The 23133-nt window shown below is 36.7% G+C and overlaps 1 protein-coding gene across 10 annotated transcripts in view; it reads left to right on the forward strand.

Moving 5' to 3' along the window:
• TUT4 (terminal uridylyl transferase 4) overlaps positions 1 to 23133 on the forward strand; it is a 215690-nt gene that overhangs the window by 137481 nt on the left and 55076 nt on the right. For 9 of the 10 annotated variants that reach the window (XM_030941948.1, XM_010372104.2, XM_030941947.1 and 6 more), the window contains exons 5-11: positions 4665 to 4842; positions 6347 to 6435; positions 8193 to 8244; positions 11109 to 11178; positions 13144 to 13270; positions 20939 to 21058; positions 21225 to 21437. In XM_030941948.1, the coding sequence (XP_030797808.1) occupies positions 4665 to 4842; positions 6347 to 6435; positions 8193 to 8244; positions 11109 to 11178; positions 13144 to 13270; positions 20939 to 21058; positions 21225 to 21437 (849 nt within the window). The remainder of the gene's footprint in view (positions 1 to 4664; positions 4843 to 6346; positions 6436 to 8192; positions 8245 to 11108; positions 11179 to 13143; positions 13271 to 20938; positions 21059 to 21224; positions 21438 to 23133) is intronic. The other variant, XM_030941952.1, reaches the window with a different exon arrangement.

Raw genomic sequence — 23133 nt, forward strand, 5'->3', positions numbered from 1 at the left:
GCATTGTCTTACTGGCGCATTGAACTTTTTTTCTTTTTTTGAAAGTTTTTGTTGTGGTAAAATATATATAAGATAAAATTTACCATTTTAACCATTTTTAAGTATACAGTTTAGTGACATTAAGTACATTTATATTGTTTTGCAATCATCTCCACTGTCTACCTTCATTCAGAACTTTTTCATCATTTTATACTGAAACTCTGTATCCATTAAACAGTAATTCCCCATTCCCCTCTCCCTGCAGCCCCTGGTAACCACCATTCTATTTTCTGTTTCTATGTGCTTGTCTATCATAGGTACCCCATTTAAATGGAATCATACATTATTTATCCTTTAGTGTTTATTTCACTTAGCATGTCTTCAAGTCAACCGTGTTGTAGCATCTATCAGAATTTCTTTCGTTTTTGAGGTTGAATAATATTCCATCATATCTGTATGCCATGTTTTGTGAATCATTTCATCCGTGGATGGACATTTGGGTTATTTCCACCATTTGGCTGTTGTGAATAATGTTGCTATGAACATCGATGTACAAATACCTATTTGAGTCCCTTTTTTCATTTATTTTTTGTATATACCCAGAATTGGAATTGCTGGATCAAATGGTAAATCCATGTTTAATTTTTTGGGATTGCCATGCTGTTTTCCACAGTGGCTACATCATTGTACATATTTACCAAGCAATGCACAAGGGTTCCAATTTCTCCACATTCACACCAACTCTTGTTTTCTGCCCCCGCCCCAATAACAATCCTGATGGATATGAAGTGGTATTTCATTGTGTTTTTGATTTGCATTTCTCTAATGATTAGTGATATTTAGCATCTTTTCATGTGCTTATTTGGCATTTGTGTATCTTTGGAGATATGTCTATTCAAATCCTTTGTTCACTTTTGAATTGGATTGTTTGTTTTCTTATTGTTGAGTTTAAGGGATTATTTATATGTTCTGGATATTAATCCCTTATCAGATACGTGATTGCAAATATGTTCTTTCATTTTGTGGGTTGTCTTTTTACTCTGTTAGTAGTATCTTTTGATGAACAGAAGTTCTAAATTTCATCCAGTCTAATTTATCTGTTTTTACTTTGTTGCCTGTGTCTTTTGTGTCATGTTCAAGAAATCATTGCCAAATCCAATGTCATGAAACTTTTCCCTTCTGTTTTTTTCTAGGAGTTTTGTGATTTTATGTTTCTTAGTTACGGCTTTATAGCTGTAAGTTTAGGTTTTAGCTTCTTTCTTTTCTTTTTCTGTTTTTGAAATGAGGTCTCTCTTTGTTGCCCAGCCTGGAGTACAGTCATGGCTCACTGTAGCTTCTACTTCCTGCGCTCAGGTGATCCTCCTGCCTCAGCCTTCCAAGTACCTGGGACCACAAGCGTGTGCCACCATGCCTGGCTAATTTTTTATTTATTTTTATTTTTTTGAGACAGAGTTTCACTCTTGTTGCCCAGGCTGGAGTACAATGGCACAATCTCAGCTCACTGCAACCTCTGCCTCCTGAGTTCAAGCAGTTCTCCTGCCTCTGTCTCCCAGGTAGCTGGGATTACAGGCATCTGTCACCATGCCCAGCTAATTTTTTGTGTTTAGTAGAGATGGTGTTTCACCGTGTTGGTTGGGCTGGTCTTGAATTCCTGACCTCAGGTGATCCACCCGCCTCAGCCTCCCAAAGTGCTGGGATTACAGGCATGAGCCACCGTGCCTGGCCTAATTGTTTATTTTTTGTAGAGGTGAAGTCTTAAGTATGTCACCCAGGCTAATCTCAAATTCCTTGGCTTCAGCAATCCTCCTGCCTTGGCCTCCCGGAGTATTACAGCTGTGAACCACTATACCTGGCTTAGTTTTAGTTTCTGGCATTTAGGTCTTTGATGCATTTTGAGCTAATTTTTGTAGATGATCTAAGGTCAGAATCCAGCTTCATTCTTTTACATGTGGATATTCAGTTTTCCCAGCAACATTTGTTGAAAAAACTGTTGTTTCCCCATTGAGTGCTCTTGGCACCCTTGTCAAAAATCATTAGACCATACATGCCAGGGTTTATTTCTGGGCTCTCTGTTCTTTTGTATTTTTTCTTTCTTTTTTTTTTTTTTTGAGACAGAGTCTAGCTTTGTTGCCCAGGCTGGAGTGTAATGGCACGATCTCGGCTCACTGCAACCTTCACCTCCCTGATTTAAGCAATTCTCCAGCCTCCCGAGTAACTGGGATTGCATACAGGCATGCTCCACCACACCCGGCTGCCATATATATGTATATATATATTTTTTTTAGTGGAGACGGGGTTTCATCATGTTGGCCAGGCTGGTCTTGAACTCCTGACCTCAAGTGATCCGCCCACCTCTGCCTCCCAAAGTGCTTATAGGCATGAGCCACTATGCCTGGCCTGGGGTCTCTGTTTGATTCCATTGGTCTATATATCTCTTTATTTTTATTTTTATTTTTTTTGAGACTGGGTCTTGTTTGTCGCTCAAGCTGGGGTGCAGTGGGTGTAATCTCAGCTCACTGCAACCTCTGGGGCTCAAGCTATCCTCACTTCAGCCTCCTGAGTAGGTGGGACTGCAGGCAGGCACCACCATGCCAGGCTAATTTTTGTATTTTTTATAGAAACGGGATTTCACCATGTTGCCTAGGCTGTTCTCTAACTATTGGGCTCAAGCGATAATCCCACCTCAGCCTCCCAGAGTGCTAGGATTACTGGCGTGAGCTACCATGCCCAGCCATGTCTGTCTTTATGCTTATACACATACTGTTTTGTTTTGTTTTGTGTTTTGAGACAGTCTTGCTCTGTTGCCCAGGCTGGAGTGCAGTGGCACGATCTCGGCTCACTGTAACCTCTACCTCCCGGGTTCAAGCAGTTCTGTCTCAGCCTCCCGAGTAGCTGGAATTACCATTGTGTGCCACCATGCCTAGCTAATTTTTGTATTTTTGGTAGAGACAGGGTTTCTCCATGTTGACGGGGTCTGGTCTCGAACTCCTGACCTCAAGCAATCCGCCAGCTTTGGCTTCCCAAAGTGCTGGAATTACAGGTGTGAGCCAGCTCGTCTGACTATGTTGTTTTGATTACTATAGCTTTGTAGTACGTTTTGCAGTCAGTAAGTGTGAATCCTCCAGCTTTTTTCTTTGTCAGGATCGTTTTGGCTATTTGGGGTCCTTTGAGAGTTCATGTAAGTTTAGGATTGATCTTTATATTTCTGTGAAAAATGTCATATATGTATATATAAATATATGTGTATGTATGTGTGTGTGTGTGTGTGTGTGTGTGTATATATATATATATATATATTTTTTTTTTTTTTTTTGAGACGGAGTCTTGCTCTGTCACCCAGGCTAGAGCGCAGTGGTGTGATCTTTACTCACTGCAACCTCCACCTCCCAGGTTGAAATGATTCTCCTGCCTCAGCCTCCCAAGTGGCTGGGATTGCAAGTGCCTGGTACTATGCCCACCTAATTTTTATATTTCTATTAGAGATGCGGTTACACCATGTTGGCCAGGCTTGTCCCCATCTCCTGACCTTAAGTGATACGCCTGCCTTGGCCTCCCAACGTGCTGGGATTACACATGTGAGCCACTGCGTCTGGCCTTTTATCATTTTTTCATTAAGTCTGTTGCTATTAGTTCTTTGGATGGATCCTAAGAAAATAGTACTGAAACTTAGATGCTTCTCTAAGACTTAGATTGTAATTAAGAATTGCAGAAATGGTCACAGAGACTTAGAAAAATGAATTTGACTTACCCCTAAAGCTGTACCTGAGGTAAGCTTTACTTAGGTTACGTCTGAATATGGTAACAGTTAGTGAAAATAGGAATGGACCAAAGTCTTTTAGTATATTTGGTTGGGTGGGAAAAACAACTAGCTTTGGCTATTATATCTGATGGGAGCGTCGTGTTTCAAAAGATAAGAGATGGTTTCTTGACTGAAAAATGTTAATAGAAAATGCCTGTGTTATAATACTAAATAAAAGAGAACGATTGTGGCTCAGTTGTGTTAAAGAATGAAAGAGATAGTAGGATATGAAATTGTGGGTTATTTTCTTCTTTGTATTTTCCTGTGTTTTATGTAGCTTTTGTAATTAACATTTTTTAATCAGAAAATACATTAATTTATAAAAGTCATTGCATATATATAGCAAAGTGTCTTTTTAGCTCCTAGATTTAAATTGGCTTTCAAACTTTTAGCAGAATAGACGTTTTTTGAACATTTTGCATAGCGTTGGATGAAATCACAAAGAGAAATCACTGGTAAATAGTAGGCAGGAAGTTTTCCTGTGACCATTTAACTTGATACTGTATATGCTGATTAGATAGGATTCAGGACTTTTCTGCTACATCTAAGACAGTCTGCCTTGGTGCAACAAAATCATCAAGTAAGTATTGTACTTAAGGTACTTTGGCTTTAATGTAGCATTTCAGAATTTACGCAGACAGTACAGTGGAACAAATTTTTAAAAACTTAGTAGCATCCCTTCCCCACACAGTACCTCTTATTCTTAAAACCCTGCTTCCCAAAGGCAGAGGTCTCTCTTTTGTTCACTTCCATATTGTAGGTATCTGGTAGATGGAAGGTGAATATTTGTTGAGTTAGTTTATTTCTGTCTTTCCCTGCTAAATATAAGAACATTAAAATAGAAACTTTTTTTTGTTTTTATTGTTGTGAATCATTACATTAATAGGAAAAACAAGAAGAAAGTGAGCTTCGTTCTCTGCCACCTCCTTCCCCTGCCCACTTGGCTGCTTTAAGTGTTGCAGTCATTGAATTAGCAAAAGAACATGGAATAACAGATGATGACCTCAAAGTCCGTCAGGAAATTGTGGAGGAAATGTCAAAGGTTATAACGACATTTTTACCAGGTAGAAATGCATTTCATGTTTGATTTTGAAAATCACAAAACTCTTCCCCTTGCTCCTCTTGAACTAGGGTACGTTTCTTAATGTTTTTCTTCTCTTTTCTTCTTAAAAGTAGATAAATTTTATTGTTTTATGAATTTTTGAGGGAAATATTTCACACAAGGAAATTGAGAATTATGGCACAGCACACTTTTGTGCTAAGAAAAAAAGATTTTAAAAATGCCAGATGTAGAATTATTTCTTAGTGGTCAAATATTTTAGTTTTTCAGTATCACTGATTTCTGAGTGGACTATTTTGTTATACTATTTTCAGTATAAACATTTCATCCAGTCACTGAACTAAATTTCTGTTGCCTGATGGTGGGGAAAAATCAATTTACTTTTAATAGAGCCTTTAGAAAACGCTTATTGTTTGGTACAAGGGAGTGTCAAATTTATTTTAGATATTTATATATGGACTATTTGCTTAGCCCATATCTTTTTTGCATCAGTATAGGGTTAAAGTAAATGTATCTGACATAAGACTTATTTCTTCCCACCAAAGGGATTTTGGAAAGTTGATAAATTATACTTTCATATAGATCCATTTTGAGATTTATAAGAAAGAATATAAAATTGAAATTTAAAAATGGAATTTTTAAAGTATTTATATTATAATATGGCTTTGTACCTAAAATACATTGAATCCTTATTTAAGTTACATGTAAAAATTATTTCCTATGATAAGAAAAGGAATGAAGTTTTTATGGGTTTAGTGACTTGAATGACATTCAGACATTTTATGAACTTGAAAAGTAGACTTTCATATATATGTAACTGAGGATCAAGTTCAACTTTCTAAGAAACTAAATCTGCCTGATCTGTCCCAATCATATTATTTTCAAATTGGCGTCTGATGCGATCCTTTTAACATTTGCCTTATTATGATTTTTGATTTTTGGAATAACATGTTTCATAGTCTGGGAAAGCTGTAAGTAGTGTATTATTGCTTTTTTTATTTTTATTTTTTTTCTATAAATTCTTGAGAACCACAGTGTTTTGGATTTTAGGTTTACAGAATTAATCGACTTGACTTCACTTCATATTTTATAGAAGCATTGGCATTGAATGTTTATGATTCTTTCCCCGAAGTGCTCTTACATAAATATTTAAGAATAAGTAAATGTAGTTTGTGATAGTAGCCATAGCTAAGTTGGTACATTGGTTACTGTTATATATTGAATGCTAAACATATTCTCAGTCGTTTTTAAATGAACTATTACTGCAATTTTATTTAAACACTAAACTTCTATGAGTAGTTTCTCTCTCCCTTCTCTGTTCGTGTACTCCATAAGAACCATTTTTGTTATTTTATAGATCAGTTAGAAAGGGTGTCCTTCTTATATAATTGTCTTACTAGAAATGGAAGACATAGAACTGAAGTGTGTGAAATTTTCCTGTCGCTGTTTTTTTACATCTGTCATATTTGCATGCTGTTTCATGCGTTGATGTTTTTCCTTTATTCCAGAATGTTCACTTAGGTTGTATGGCTCATCTCTGACTAAATTTGCTCTGAAAAGTAGTGATGTTAATATAGATATAAAATTTCCTCCCAAGGTAAGTAATTAGAAAAGAGTCTTTTCTGTGTGGTTCTTAACTAGTACTTAGCAGTTTTTATGGATTATCTTTGTAGAGAAAGGATAGGGGAATATAAAACTCTGGTTTGTGTAGTGTTACCATCATGACTAAACAGTCCTTTTGGAAATTACTATTACATTTCAGACAAAGGCAGGATAAAAGAAATAAGGGACAAGGGCAGAAGGAAGCAGAAGAGGAAAGCTGGAAAAAGGAAAAATGTTTATATTTGAACATGTTGAATAGTTAATACTTCTGGTAAGCAGTATAGAAGGTGGGAAGAGTTTTGAAATCAGATACCTAGATTCACATCTTGGCTGTGATAAGCAAGTTGCTTGAACTTTTTGAGCTTCAGTTTTCTCATTTCCAAACAGGAATAATAATTTTTATATTAAATGAGATAATATATGTCAGGTGTTTTAGTATAATATCTGGTACATATGGGTACCTTTAATAAATAACACCTAGAATCATTAAAACAATATTGGTATTGTTCTAATATTGTTATCAGCATTAGAACAATATTGTTTAGCACTGCTGACATTATTGACATATCAATCTTTTAAAATAAGTCAATATTTTATGTTTCAAATTGAATAATATGTTTATGTTCAGGGAGGTTTGGTTTGGGTGAAAATTTGGTGTTTTTAGGCTGATACATTTACTTTATAATTCATGTATGGTTATTAAATGTTTTTGTTGTTTGTTTTTTGAGACAGAGTCTCACTCTGTTCCCCAGGCTGGAGTGCAGTGGTGCAATCTCGGCTCACTGCACCCTCCACCTCCTGGGTTTAAGCGATTCTCCTGTCTCAGTCTCCTGAGTAGCTGGGATTACAGGCGTGTGCCACCATGCCTGGCTAATTTTTGTATTTTTAGTAGAGACGGGATTTCATCACGTTGGTCAGACCAGTCTTGAACTCCTGACCTCAGGTGATCCACCCGCCTCGGCCTCCCAAAGTGCTGGGATTACAGGTGTGAGCCACCGCACCTGGCCTAAATACTCTTAAATAGCAAAAAACACTTTAAACATTTGACAAGCTTGTTACATAAAATAGTATTTTTATTCTAAACCATTTGACTAAGCTGCCAGTTATCTATATCCCTTAAAGTTTTTATCTCAACAATTTTCTTTTTCACAGTCATCTGGTCAACTTATTTCTTTTTTGTTTTGATGGTAAATTCCAGAACCTTTCCTTGCTTTAAGAAACGATTAATTGTAAGAGTGTTCCTGGAATAAAAGTGCTACATCATTTATTGTATTCTATTACTTTGAACAAGATTTGTTGACATAAAAGTAAAACATGGCCGGGCAAGGTGGCTCATGCCCATAATTCCTGTGCTTTGGGAGGCAAAAGTAGGAGAAATCCTTGTTGCCAGGAGTTCAAGACCAGCCTGGGCAATATAGCAAGACCATGTCCCTTAAAAAAAAAAAAATACTAGCTGGATGTGGTGGCATACACTTGTAGTCCTAGCTACTCAGGATGCTGAGGCAGGAGGAGTCCTTGAGCCCAGAAGTTCAGGCTGTAGTGAGCTATAGTCATGCTGCAGCCTGGGCAATACAGGGAAACCTCATCTCAAAAAACAAAACAAAACAAAAAAACACTGTTCTGTTTTCATTATTTAAAACACAGAGCATGATTATATTTAAATGTTTTTCTTTAATGAAATTGAGTTCTCTTTAATGTTCTGCTGTCTGAACTTTGAAATTAGTATATTGATTTATTTTGAAACTTTTTTAGATGAATCATCCAGATCTTCTGATAAAAGTACTTGGGATTTTAAAGAAAAATGGTGAGTTTCTTTTCCTCTTTTTTTAAATTTGTCTTTCTAAAGTTACATGTGTTATTTATATATGGCTAACCAAGTTAAAACTAAACTGCTGGCATAGTTGAGTCATTGTATTACAAATGGAGATACACACACACACACACACACACACTTGTTTATAGGTATACTAGAAAATATAATTTAACTGTAACTTAGGTTAAAAAAAAAAAAAGCCATATTAAAATTGATACGTAGGCTGGGCACAGAGTTGGCTCACACCTGTAATGCCAGCATTTTGGGAGGCCGAGGTGGGTGGATCACCTGAGGTCAGGATTTCGAGACCAGCCTGACCAACATGGTGAAACCCCGTCTCTACTAAAAACACAAAATTAGCCAGTCATGGTGGCATGTGCCTATAGTCCCAGCTCCTCGGGAGACTGAGGCAGGAGAATTGCTTGAACCTGGGATGCAGAGGTTGCAGTGAGCTGAGATTGTGCCACTACACTCCAGCCTGGGCGAAAAAAGTGAAACTCCGTCTGGAAAGAAAGAAACAAACAAAAAACCTTCATATGTAAAAAGTGCTGCCTTTTGGGTAATTAAAACATATTTGCTTTGAATATTATGGGCATTTCTTATGTAAAAGAAGACAGAAAACCTATAATCATTATGAGATCATTACTGAAAGAAGATTAGGGAGAGAGTTGGAATAAAAATGTATGCATGCATTGAGTAAATATGTTTGTTGCCACCTAAAGCATCTATTAATTTAATCATTTATATTGCATCAGTTGAATCATACCTAGTTGAGTTTTTCATGTGTGCTTTGTCTGTCTGAATTGCCTTTGTAAACACATCATTCATATAGGTAAAAAATTTTTAAAAATTACAAGATTCTCAAACCAGGCTCTAGGTCATGTATTACAATCTACAGGCTTTTCTTGGTTTTTACTTACTGTTTTTCTTGTTATAAAGTAAATGCTTAAGATTAAGCTTAGAATCTGGAGCTAGACTTTCTGGGCTCAGATTTTAGTTCTGCCTCTTATTGTTTATGTGTCCTTTGACAAATTATTTGTGTTAATACTTTAGCTTTCCCATCTGTAAAATGGCAATATTATATTATATCTTTTTGATGAGAAAGTTGTTGTAAGAATGAGATAGGCTAAACTACAGTTTAGAAAAGCACGAGATATACAATAACCTCTTATTACATTTTTGCTGTTGTGATTGTTATTATTACCCTAAATTATATGAATCAAAAGTATCTGGCAAAAGTACTTGCAATTTGGGTTAGAAGAGAGAGCTTTTTTTTAAGCCATACTCTCTCACTGACTTTAATGTGAATTCTAAATTTCTTTTTTCTTTCTGTCCACACAATCAGCTCTTATTTATCAGTTTCTTGTTGGCCATTGTCTTAGGAAAGTAGTTTTCTAGGGATGAGTTTGGTACAGTTTATCCTATAAAGGTATTTTAATACAGTTAAATACTGTATTTTAATACAGTTTTCTTTCTTAAATGCTTGTTTCCAATTGCTCAAAAACTTTAAAGTTTACTACAGATAAGAGGTAGACATAGCATTTACCTCTTTAGACTTCCTAAAGTATATCATCCTAGCATAAATATTTAATATATGCCTTTTCCATCCAAAATATGTAAGTAGATCATCTTAAGTCATACAATGTAGGCTTATAAAACTCAGTCTGATTGTAAAATTGATTATTTCTTCCTTTATGTTCTTACTGTGTCTTCTACAGGTCACCTACAGGATTTATTTGTTTATATATTTGTGTTCTAAACCCCTTATTGACCTTTTTTTTTTGCCTTACTCATTGTCATATTCATACCGCATAATGAAATTTCTGACATATAGGTCTTTAGCACGTGTTTTTTGACTAAATTAATCATTACAACAAGTACTATTGAGAACTTTTCTTTGAATTACAAGCTGTGGTAATCTTTCTGTTTTTTTTTTTTGTTGTTGTTGTTGTTATTTTTGTTTTGTTTATTTTGAGACAGAGTCTCACTCTGTCACCCAGGCTGGAATGCAGTGGCGCGATCTCAGCTCACTGCAACCTCTGCCTCCCAGGTTCAAGTAATTCTCTGCCTCAGCACCCCAAGTAGCTGGGATTACAGGCACGTGCCACCACACCCAGCTAATTTTTGTATTTTTAGTAGAGACCAGGTTTCACTGACTTGGCCAGGCTGGTCTTGAACTCCTGATCTCGTGATCTACCCATCTCGGCCTCCCAAAGTGCTGGGATTACAGGTGTGAGCCACCATGCCTGGCCAATCTATCTGTTTTTATTTAGATTAGACATTTATGGCATGGGGCTTACCCTTGGAGGTACAGAGAAAGATTGCAGGGTAGAAATGTGCTGCATCCAGTTAGTCCTTCCTTAGCAACTTTGATTAGGCAAACTCTTTATATGCTAACGGGAAATGTGGCCAGCAGAGTTAGGTTGCAATTATATTGGTGATTTAAAAGAACTAAACTGTCAAAGCATGATAGGTCCTCCTTTCTTGGCTCTTGTGGAACTAGCTCTCAGGAGTAAGGGATGTCCTCTCTTTGCTATATCTATTAAGGTTTAACAACTTTGACTAGATTATCTACTTACTTGGAAATATTAAAACTTTTAGGGATGTTAAGACCTTTCTTAAGGTGATTATAATTTTCGGACAGTATTTGGGACTGTACCTGTGGTTTGTGATATACAGCGAATGACACCAAGAGAGGTAAGAGATTCTGTTGGGTTGGTGCTCATAATGAGAAGAGTGGATTATCCCACAGAAGCAATGAGAATGATTTTCAGAAGGAAACTGTTACTTAATGTTTACCGCAGAGTACATATTTAGAGATGTTGACATTACCTTACTTTTTTTCCCCTTATTAGTATTATATGTAGATGTGGAATCTGATTTTCACGCTAAAGTTCCTGTTGTGGTGTGCAGAGATCGAAAAAGGTTGGTAACAACGAAGAGAAAATATTTAAAAAAAGAAACCCCAACAACCAAATTTGTAGTGAATGATGTCTAAGAAAGAAAGTTTTTGCTTTAGATTTCTCCTTGGATGAATATGACTAGGCCAGTTTCTATTCATTAAAAATAGCAAGCTTACCAAATGCATGTGAACAAGAAATATGTAGAACACCAGACAGTTGAAAATAAAATACTCTAGGCAAAACTTTAATTTTTTTTTTTTCAAGTCATTCAGTCATCCAAGAGTATTGCATTTACTTTTATGCAGGTACTACTTTGCTCTAGGGATACACACATAAATAAGAGCCTCTCTAGAGTCACTTGAGCCAAGGAATTCAAGACTAGCCTGGGCAGCATAGTGAGACCTTGTCTCCACAAAAAATAAAATCAGCCGGGCGTGGTGGGTATGTGTGCCCAGCTACTTGGGAGGCTGAGGTGGGAGGATGGCCTGAGCCTGGGAGGTTGAGGCTGCAGTGAGCCGTGATTGTGCCACTGTACTCCAGCCTGGGTGACAGAGTGTCTCAAAAAAAAAAGGAAAAAAAAGGCCGGGCGCGGTGGCTCAAGCCTGTAATCCCAGCACTTTGGGAGGCCGAGGCGGGTGGATCACGAGGTCAGGAGATCGAGACCCTCCTGGCTAACACGGTGAAACCCCGTCTCTACTAAAAATACAAAAACTAGCCGGGCGAGGTGGCGGGCGCCTGTAGTCCCAGCTACTCGGAGGCTGAGGCGGGAGAATGGCGGGAACCTGGGAGGCGAAGCTTGCAGTGAGCCGAGATCACGCCACTGCACTCCAGCCTGGGCGACAGAGCGAGACTCCTCCTCAAAAAAAAAAAAGGAAAAAAAAAAACAACCCCTGTCTTCTCAAGGATCTCACAATCTATTAGAATTTAAGTTTTTAGTTCACTTAAATTGAGTTGGTTTAAATTGAATAAACTTAAGATCAGTTCTAAATTGAAGACTGATCTTGCCTTTCTAGTTAGATGTCTGTAAGTCTAAAAGAGCAAAGTACCTTTGAAAGCAAAAACTAAATCCTATTTGAAAGTAGTATGAGAGATGTGGAAACAATACAGAAATGGTATTCTTTTATTGATTATTAACTTGTATTATATTTTAAGATCAAAGTATTTTTTTATTCAAAGCTAGATGAATCTGTGGTGATCTAGTTCAGATTTCTTACTTTCTAAACTAGAAAAATGAGACCTGGAGTGGTTTATCAGTTTGTCCAGATTCACATCATTTAGGAGAAAACTATAATTGGAAAATGGAGGCAAAGTGACTTTTAGTGTTTTTTCTGCCACATTGTGTTAAATTGCCTGTGTGTTACACCTGAGATTTATTCTCCCTGCTTTCAAAATGTCTTCATTACACTTCTGTCACCCCATTTAAGGTAGCTGCTATTTTCACTTATACAGAAGCTTAACTTGTGGGTTAATCTGCAAATCCTGTCTAATCTTTACTCTGAAAATAACATATTAGTACAGTTGTGAAAGCTTGGATAGGAAAAATTAGAGTCAAGAAGTATAGCCAGTCAGTTAAGTATTCATTTTTTGCCATTATCATGTACAAAGCAAGAGGAATGAACTAGGAAATAACCTTGCACTATTTGACAATGAAGAGATCAGTGCCCTGTCTCTCATGTATATCAGTTTTGGTAATTCATAATGCTGCTTTTGAAATTAATTTCTCATTAACTTAAATACTAAGTTTGGTTGAAATTTATTTCTGAAGTACAAATGAATGTTAAAAACATCTTTAATTCATATGGAACTCTAGTAATGGAATGACATGTAGTTTTCAGTTAGCTCTAAATTTATAAAAACATTTGTTTTTATTAGGGCTTTTAAGGTACTATATTACAATATGATAACTAGAAAGAATAGCCACAGGATTTGAAGTATTCTACTTTTAAGGGTATTAATACAATGAAATTTGTTTCTTTCTCATTCACAGTGGTTTACTTTGTAGAGTGAGTGCAGGAAATGATATGGCATGTCTCACTACTGATTTACTTACTGCTCTTGGCAAAATAGAACCTGTCTTTATTCCCTTGGTGTTAGCCTTTCGCTACTGGGCTAAGGTAAGTGAAAGAAAGGAGAACCACTTATTTATATTTTTAGAAGGAAATGTGTTTAATCTTCAAAATTAGGCCTTTTCTTGTAGCATGTAACATCAATCATAGCATGTGGGACAAAGTAGTTTCCTGTGCTTGACAGAAAGTGGTGTGGCAGGTTGTAATTTATGGACATAAAAAATAAATTTTTATAGACACATACACTTATTGATATATTTTAGAATTTTTGATTATTGTGCTTTATTCTCCTTTTATGTACTATAGAAGTGTTCTCTTTCATATCAGCATGTGAGGCTCAAGTTTTCACTCTTACCGTAAGTTAAACTTGTAAGGTTTTAAGATCTATATATGTTAAGATTCTTTTGTTGGCGTATTTTTTCCCCAGTCTCTAAGAATGCTGTTCTCTTTCCTCTAAATCATTGATAACATGTACCAATTTCTGATTGGGCAACTGCTGAGTATTTGTTATTTAAGTTTCCTAAATTAGAATTAATTTGTATATCTAAAGGCTGTGGTTGACCTGTGTTTATTTCTTTGGTGTGGGGATAGGGAGGAGTGTTTAATTATCAGTATCAGTCCAAATGACTAGAGAGAGAGATTTTTGCTTTTTGTTTGTGTATTCCTGCCCTATCTATAGAGTATTCATCACTTGTTAGACTGGTGATAAGTAAATTCTCAGTCGTATACAAAGAAAACCGATTAAGGGGATGGTGTTAGAGTGGTAACTTCATAGCAAAAATAGAGAAGTCTCTGGAATTTTTTGTCTGGACTCTGTTTAGAGAATTGCCCCCATGCTTGGGGCAGCACCAGCTGGCTGAGTGTGGAACAGTCAGAAAGCCTAAGGTTGGGGCTTCTTTATACAAAGCAAGACCTTTGTATTTGCTGTTTCCCTCCTCTAGAATGTTCTTACCTTAGGTATTTAGAATGCTTCACTCTTACTTTTTTCAAGTTTATGCTCACATTAATTACCACCTGCCATACATAAATTTGTTGCAGTCTGTTCTGTGAAACTGTAAACTCTTTGGCGGGGGGGGGAGTTAATGTTTTTTATATTCACGGCTGATCCCCACTTCCACTTATCTTACTGTGTCAGCACATAGGAGGCACTCAGTAAATGTTTGTTGAATAAATGACCTAGCTTCTTCAGAAAGGAGTTTGTTTGTTTGTTTGAAATAGAGATGGGGTCTCATGATGTTGCCCATGATGGCCTCGAACTCCTGGGCTCAAGTGGTCCTCCCACCTTGCCTTTCCAGGTGCTGGAATTACGAGTGTGAGGCTCTGTGCCTGGCCAGAAAGATTTTTAACCCATGGAAGTGAGTGGAGGCAGTAAAATAGGTTGAGGGAGGGTGACTACTTCCTCTCATTTATCTTACACTCTATGCCTAGCATACTATAGGAAATCAGTGCTATGAAATGGAGTAAACCAATTCCAGATCTAGTTTTTTTTTTTTTTTGCTAAGTTTTTTTGTTTTTGAGATGGGGTCTCTGTTACCTAGTGCTAGAGTGAGCAATCACAGCTCACGGTAGCCTCAACCTCCCAGGCTCAAATGATCCTCCCGCCACAGGCTTCCTGAGTAGCTGGAACCACAGGTGTGTACCACCATGCCTGGCTAATTTTTTTTTTTTTTTTTTTTTTTTTTTTTTGTAGAGGTGGGGTCTCATTTAGTTGCCTAGGCTGGTCTTCAACTCCAGGGCTCAAACGATCCTCCCACCCTGGCCTCCCAAAGTGCTGGGATTACAGGTGTGAGCCACAGCATCCAAGGCTTTTCTAAGTCTTCCAGCAAGGTACTTCACCTATCTGAGCTTCAATTTTTTTCACTTGGAGAGAATATTTTGGTAATGCTATTAGATAATTCATGAGAATATACTTCAGGCTCTAAAATTCTGCAGGAATATAAAGGACGACGGAATACACTTCTTTGTTGGTACTTTTAAATTATGCCCTAATTTTTTTTGCGGTCATAAAATCATGTCAGTTTTCTCCCAGACATTGTTCTATTCAGTAAAATAAGTAGTCTGTATTAGAAGATTATAAATGATACTCAAATACGTTCTTTTTATTTTGGGAAAAAATGTGGCCTATAAATTTGTTTCCTAAAGTGACTCTTGGAAAAGGTTGCTCATGGTGTTTTAGTACTTCATCCATATAGATTCTAAATACGCCAGTTGATGGACACTGAAACATATATTACAAAACTGGTTGTAGAGTGGTTCCTTTCTATTTGCAACAGAGTAACATGTCTCATTTTTGTCATTTGTGTTAGTTGCAAAGAAAGATTTTTCATGGTACTCATTTTCTTAAGAAACTTAGAAATAATTCCTAGTATATTTTTCTTCTAAAGATTTTTAAAATAGCTTTGTGTTTCTTGAAGTTTTAAGCCATATTGTACATTATCTAGTTAAGCACGCATTTTCCCATGATTTGGGGGTTCAGAACAATTCTAGTATATAATTTATTCTTTTAACTGATATGAGATTGCAGTTGATTATTCTCTGGCTGTCTCTTAAGTAGTTATAGTCTTTGCATTTTGGTAATAGGAAATAGTTTTCTAAATAAAGCTTCTTAACTCTAGGCAGCAGAACTCTTTAGCCTTATCATCAGTACATTATTAGTCAAGTTACCTGACTTAGAGCCACTTTTTGTGGTTAATATAAGAATTGCATTTTAGCACTATTTGACATCTGAAAGAGATATCTGGGTTTTAAGAGCTGTCTCTTAAACTGCCTTAATCTTGTTCATCTGTGAGATGTCTGGTAATGTTAGCAGAATGTATTGACAGTTCTTTATCGTTGCAAAGGAATTTTTGGTTAAGTTGAGTTATTCATTAGGCAGTTTACCCTTGTCTTAATATTTTGGATAAGTGAGAGTTTATTCTAGTGGAATGTTTCAAACTCTTTTTGACAAGTGTTTTTAGTTGTCTTTTATTTTGAGTTGTAATCTTAAATGTACCAAGATATTATACTACAGTATAATTACTCTATATTATTATTATCCTAAATCTTCATTGTCTACAGAAGAAAGCAATGATTTAAAAATGAATCCAACCAATCCAGTATAGACCAATCGTATATAGATGCTACAATCTAATGAAATGTAAGCAAATGAATTACATCCATGTATCAAAGGTTAATATGCCGTGATCATGCATGATTTACTTCAAGATTATAAGAATGGTTTAATATCAGGAAGTCTATTCACCTAATTTATTGTATTAACACATAAAGGAGAAAAAAAATCCTAGATGCCGAAAGGGCGTGTTCCCCCTAACAGAAACTTTTAAGTCAACTAGAAATGGAAGTTTATGATGAAAACCCTTTATTAAAAACACACACAAAAAACAAAGCCAAAACAATAAGAAACATAATTTAAGCCGTATATGTTAGGATGAAGAATATTGCAGAGAAGTTCACCATTAATGTTGTACATTGTTTTGGGATTTTTAGGAAATGCAATAAGAAAATGAAATAATTGAATGTAAATATTGGAAAAATGATAAAATTATCTCTTTGTGCTAATGATATGATTGTATGCCTAGAAAACCCTAGTAAAAAACTATGAGGATTAATTAATAAGAGAATTTAGTAAGACGACTGAGTATAAGACAAATATACAAAAGTCAATGGCCATTCTCTGCCATAAAAATAACCTGTTAGAATGGAAATGGGGAAAAATACGTACTATCATGACAGCAACATAAATTATAAAACACTAAGGAAGAGATTTAATAAGAAAGATATAAGAAGAAATTATATTATTGAAAGATGAAAGCAAAATATGAACAAATCCATCCATTCAGCAAACATTCATTAAATGCCTTCTGTGTGTCAGACCCTGTTCTAGAAGCTGGGAACACCTAACAGGACATACAGAGTCCTGCTTTCATGGTGCTCATATACTTCTGGAAGAGTCAGACAGTAAAGAAATATATAAATGATAATACCTGCTAGAGCTTAATGCTACAAAAATGAAATGATAGAATGAATGACATTACTGTGAATTGTCAGGAAAAGACTGTGAAGAAATGATATTTAAGCTCAGACGGGTAATAGCTAGCTACATGAAAATCTGATGGAAAACTCTCCAAGGGACAGTTAATCCAAAGCTTCCAAGGTGGGGATGAGCTCAGAAGGAGCAAAAAGGAAGGCTAGAGTGGCTGTAAAACTGCTTTAATCAGAAGTATGCCGTTGGCATAGAAATAGAAAAATAGATCTGTGGGACAGAATAGAATGCTCAGATAATCTAGTGTATAGATTTTATTAAATAGTGCTTTCACAAGTGTATCTTACTAGAAGAAAATAGTGTTGGACTCAGCATGCTAAATGCAAAAATAAATTTTACTTAAAATTTAAAATTTTAGAAGAAAAATGTAGGAGTATGTGCATGTAAACAATGGGATGGGGAGCTCTTTTTACTATGATAGGATACCTAGAAGGTGTATAGTTACCTCAGTATCCAATGTTGGGGGATTTGGTTCCAAGACTCCCAAGGATACCAAAATTTGAGGATGCTCAAGTCCCTTATACAAATTGTGTGTTATTTGTATCTAACCTTCACATAGACTCCAACATACCTTAAATCATCACTAGATTACTTATAATATGTAATATAGTATAAATGCTCTGTAAATAGTTGTACTATATTTTTTAATTTGTATTTTTTATTATATTGCTATTTTTAGTTTTTAAAATTTAAAATTTTAATTTTTTTCAGAGACAGAGTCTCACTCTGTTGCCCAGGCCGGAGTGCAGTGGTGCCATCATAGCTCACTGTAACCTTAAATTCCTGGGCTCAAGGGATCCTCCCACCTCAACTTCCTGAGTAGCTAGGACCACTGGTGTGTGCCACCGTGCCTAGCATATTTTTGTTTTGTTTTGTTTTTTCAAGAGACAATGCCTTTGCACCTGGCCTTTAACAAATTTTTCTTTTTGTTTTTTGTTTTTTTTTGAGACGGAGTCTGCCTCTGTCTCCCAGGCTGGAGTGCAGTGGCCGGATCTCAGCTCACTGCAAGCTCTGCCTCCCGGGTTTACACCATTGTCCTGCCTCAGCCTCCCGAGTAGCTGGGACTACAGGCGTCCGCCACCTTGCCCGGCTAGTTTTTTGTATTTTTAGTAGAGACGGGGTTTCACTGTGTTAGCCAGGATGGTCTCGATCTCCTGACCTCGTGATCCGCCCGTCTCGGCCTTCCAAAGTGCTGGGATTACAGGCTTGAGCCACCGCGCCCGGCCCAAATTTTTCAATTATATATATTTTTAGAGACAGAGGTCTTGCTATATTGTCCGGGCTGGACTCCAACTCCTGGACTCAAGCAATCCTTCTGCCTCTGCCTCTTGAGTAGCTAGCTGGGACTACATCAACTGCAGGTGATATGTGTCCATCACCACACCTGGCAATAAATAAATAAATACATACATAAATAAATAAATAATGAATTTTACTTAATGAAAAAAATGTATATATAAATTTTTTGATGGGGTCTTGCCCAGGCTGGAATGTAATCTCAGCTCACTGCAACCTCCACCTCCCGGGTTCAAGTGATTCTCCTGTCTCAGCCTTCTGAGTAGCTGAGATTACAGATGCCTGCCACTGTGCCTGGCTAATTTTTGTATTTTTTGTAGAGGCAGGGTTTCACTATGTTGGCCAGGCTGGTCTGGAACACCTGACCTTAAGTGATCCACCTGCTCTGCCTCCCAAAGTGCTGGGATGATATGCATGAGCCAGTGTGCCCAGCCTAAAAAATATTTTCAGTCTGCAGTCGATTGAATCTGTAGATGCAGAACCCATTGATATGGAGGGCTGAGTGTCTGAAATAAGCATATTTAAACTAAAGCATAGTAAAAATTAAAAAATGTTATATAGTAAAATATATCATAAATAGTATCAAAAGAAAAATAGTAGATTGGGAAAAAAATAACATCTTTCAAATGCATATATCAGACATAAAGGGTTATTATCCATAATTAAAACTCTTTTAAATTGATGTATTGCATGAAAATAGAAAAACTGGCAAAATATTTAATAGGCAATTTAGAAAAGAGTAAATCTCAGATGGTTAGTAAACATGTACAAATTTCATAATCTCTTTAAGGTCAAGGACATGCAAATTAAAGTAACTATCAGATATTACACTTCTCTCATCCCATTGAAAATTATTGAAAATTAGTTTTTAAGTGATAATACTTAGTGTTTGAAGGGGTGTATGCACTAGATAATACCTAGTGTTCGAAGGGTTGAACACACCTAGGTTCCTGGTGGAAAATACAAATTTTTGTAGTGATTTTGGAAAAACAATTCTTAACAATATATTTTAGGATTAAAATGTATCACTAATCTTTTAATTTAACAAACATTCATGGGAATACAGCCCATAGAAATAAGCACCAATACTTAGGAAACCCTATGTATAAGGATGAACATTACAGCATTATTTGAAGTGGCAAAACTGGGAGCAAAATGTGAATGTTCTTGAATGGGGGAACTATTGTGTAACCATCCATATCATAGACTATAAGCATTTAAAAGAATGTGTTTGCTGGGCATGGTGGCTCATGCCTATAAATACCCAGCACTTTGGGAGGCTGAGCGGGGAGATCATTTGAGCCCAAGGGTTCGAGACCAGCCTCGGCAACATAAATAAAATTTGTCTACAAATAGTCTACAAAATAAAAAAATTTGTCTACAAAATAAAATTAGCTGAGCATGGTGGTGCATGCCTGTAGTCCCAGCTACATGGAAGGATCACTTGAGCCTGGGAGGTTGAGGCTGCAGTGAGTCGTGAACATGCTACTGCACTCCACCCTGGGCTATAGAGTGAGACCCTGTCTCAAAAATAAAATAATGTGTTAGATCGTGCTAACTGACTTAAAGGGACTTTCTTGATGTATTGTTAAGGGAGAAGAGTAATATACAGAGAGATGTCTATAATATACTATTTTGGTAAAATAATGTTGAAAAACTTCTCCCTATACCTATATAGGAAATAGAAATGTATGTGTATTTGTATATGAGTATAGAAAAAGGCCTAGAAGAAGACATAGAAAGTTGTTAATTGAAGTAGAAGTAGAGGCAAGATGAGGAGAAAAAGGCCGGGCGCGGTGGCTCAAGCCTGTAATCCCAGCACTTTGGGAGGCCGAGACGGGCGGATCACGAGGTCAGGAGATCGAGACCATCCTGGCTAACACGGTGAAACCCCGTCTCTACTAAAAACTACAAAAAACTAGCCGGGCGAGGTGGCGGCGCCTGTAGTCCCAGCTACCTGGGAGGCTGAGGCAGGAGAATGGTGTAAACCCGGGAGGCGGAGCTTGCAGTGAGCTGAGATCCGGCCACAGCACTCCAGCCTGGGCGGCAGAGCGAGACTCCGTCTCAAAAAAAAAAAAAAAAAAAGAAAGATAAGGAGAAAATATTTTTAAAATGTGTCCACAGTAAAATAACTACACATAATATTATTCCTTTTAACAAAAGTATGTGTCTTTGTATGCGTTTAAAAAAGAATGAAAAAATGGTCACCAACATTTTAATGGTTATTATTTTAGAGTGATGATATTTCAAGTTATTTCTTACATTTTTCATTGTCATTTGAACTTTTTACAATGATTAGGGTAGGAAAAAATAAGCTACTTTTATCATGAAAATTAAGAAAGCTAAATGGTAGTACTTTTTTCCCCTTCATTTTGCAGTTGTGCTATATTGACTCCCAAACTGATGGTGGAATCCCTTCTTACTGTTTTGCTTTAATGGTGATGTTTTTTCTACAACAGAGAAAACCCCCTCTTCTTCCTTGTTTACTTGGAAGTTGGGTAAGCATGAGTTTGTGATATATATGTGCATATATATATATAGTTTGCTCTTGCAGAGAACTCTGCTCAAACATTTTAAGCTGGAATTCTGGTTTGTCTGTTTGTCCATCTTTTTTTTTTTTTAAATAATTTTTCCACTACCAATTTGGAATGCCTTTTTATATAGATTGAAGGCTTTGACCCAAAAAGAATGGATGACTTTCAGCTGAAGGGCATAGTAGAAGAGAAGTTTGTGAAGTGGGAATGTAATTCAAGTAGTGCAACTGAGAAAAACTCAATTGCTGAGGAAAACAAAGCTAAGGCAGACCAACCAAAAGATGATACCAAGAAGACAGAAACAGACAACCAAAGTAATGCCATGAAGGAAAAACATGGCAAAGTAAGCCTTTTTGTTTTTGTTTTTTTTTGGCTTTTCTATCTGTAGAATTTGTGATGCCTTCGATTGAAGCTATTTTAATTGTAGATTGACCTTGAGCAAGCCTCTTGGCCTCATTTTCCTCATCTGTAAAGTGAGGGGTTGATCTGGTTTAGTTTTCCAGTACCAAGATTCTCTGATTAATTTATACCTTGTTTTGGAAAACGTGTGTTGTTTGAATCATGTCAAGATAAATCTGTCATTTTTCATCTAGACAAGGAAAATTTCCTTTAAGAGTTGGGCTCTGACCAGACTTCAGCATATGGGAATTTTGTTGCCAGATTGGGTGGAGAAATAAAGCCCTTGTGCTCTAAGAGGGGGTAGCTCTGCTTATTTGATCATTCAGCATTCATTTATTAAGGACCTACTATGTGCTGGCCATTATCTTGAGTGCTACAGAACCAAAGGTACATGGACTATGTCCTCTAGAAGCTTGTAGTCTTCTAAGTGGACAGATGGCATTATGACAGAAATCTGAACATTTCTGAAATCATTGCTGTAGCTATACTGAATTTTTTGTAGTTTCCTGATATACTTGCCTGTTGTATTCAACTCTTCCACTTTCCTGGACTACTGTACACTCTCTCCTCAAACCACTAATACTCTCAGCCAGTGCTGGCTTATTACTTCTCTGGGAACTTGCCATGTTCTTATCTAAAGTCATTTTCTTCACTTGTGTATTCAGTCTCATCCTTTCTTGTGTTTTCCAGAATGTCACTCTAGCAATTATGCCCTCATAAATTACCAATTTTTCATTCCCTACAAAATCAAACATGCTCTTATTTCTCCCACTGTAGGAAAAATCTGACAGCACTTCCCCTCCCAGCTATTCCTTTGCTCCCTTTTGCATAGAACTTCTTAAGAAATGTTTGTATTTACTATTTTTGATTTCTCTGTTTCCCCTTAGCTCACACTAATCAGGCTTTGATGTCACCCCATCAGTTTGCCAAAACTTGTATCATCAATGTCAGTAACCTCCACATTACTAAATCCAGTGGTCATTTCTCAGTTTCTGTCGTTTTTGATTTATTAGCAACATTTGCCAGTTAATTACTTCCCTCTCTGAAAATTTTATTCACTTGACTTTCAGGACACCAGACCCGTGGCTGGTTATTCCTTCTCAGTTTCCTTTGCTGGTTTCTTTTTTCCTCTGTAATCTCTTAAAGTTGAAGTGCTGTAGTTCATGATCCCTTTTTTCTTGTGTATGTACATTCCCTTGGTAATCCCAACTAATCCTGTGGATTTTAAGGACTAATCTGTATGAAGATCACTCTCAAATTCAAATCTCCAGCCAGACCTCTCTCCTGACTGCCATAATTGTATAACCAACTGCCCATTTACTGTCTCTACTTAGATGTCTAATAGATGTCTTAAAGTTAATGTGTCTAAACTGAATTCCTGATCCTCCCCTCAAACTTGCTTCACACTTAGGTTTTTCATCTTAATTGTTTGCACCGCATCCTTTCAGTTGCTCAGTTAACCGAAAATGATATTCCTTTCAGTTAACCTTGGAGTCATCCTTTACTCCTCTTTCATGCCCCATATCAAGTCTGTCAGGAAATCCTGTCATCTCTACTTCAATATATATCCAGAATTTGATTACCTCTCACTACCTCCACTGTTACCATCCTGGTCCTAGCCATCATCATCTCTGGCCTGG

Source organism: Rhinopithecus roxellana, chromosome 12 (assembly GCF_007565055.1).
Source record: "Rhinopithecus roxellana isolate Shanxi Qingling chromosome 12, ASM756505v1, whole genome shotgun sequence".
In the NCBI taxonomy this organism is placed as follows: domain Eukaryota; kingdom Metazoa; phylum Chordata; class Mammalia; order Primates; family Cercopithecidae; genus Rhinopithecus; species Rhinopithecus roxellana.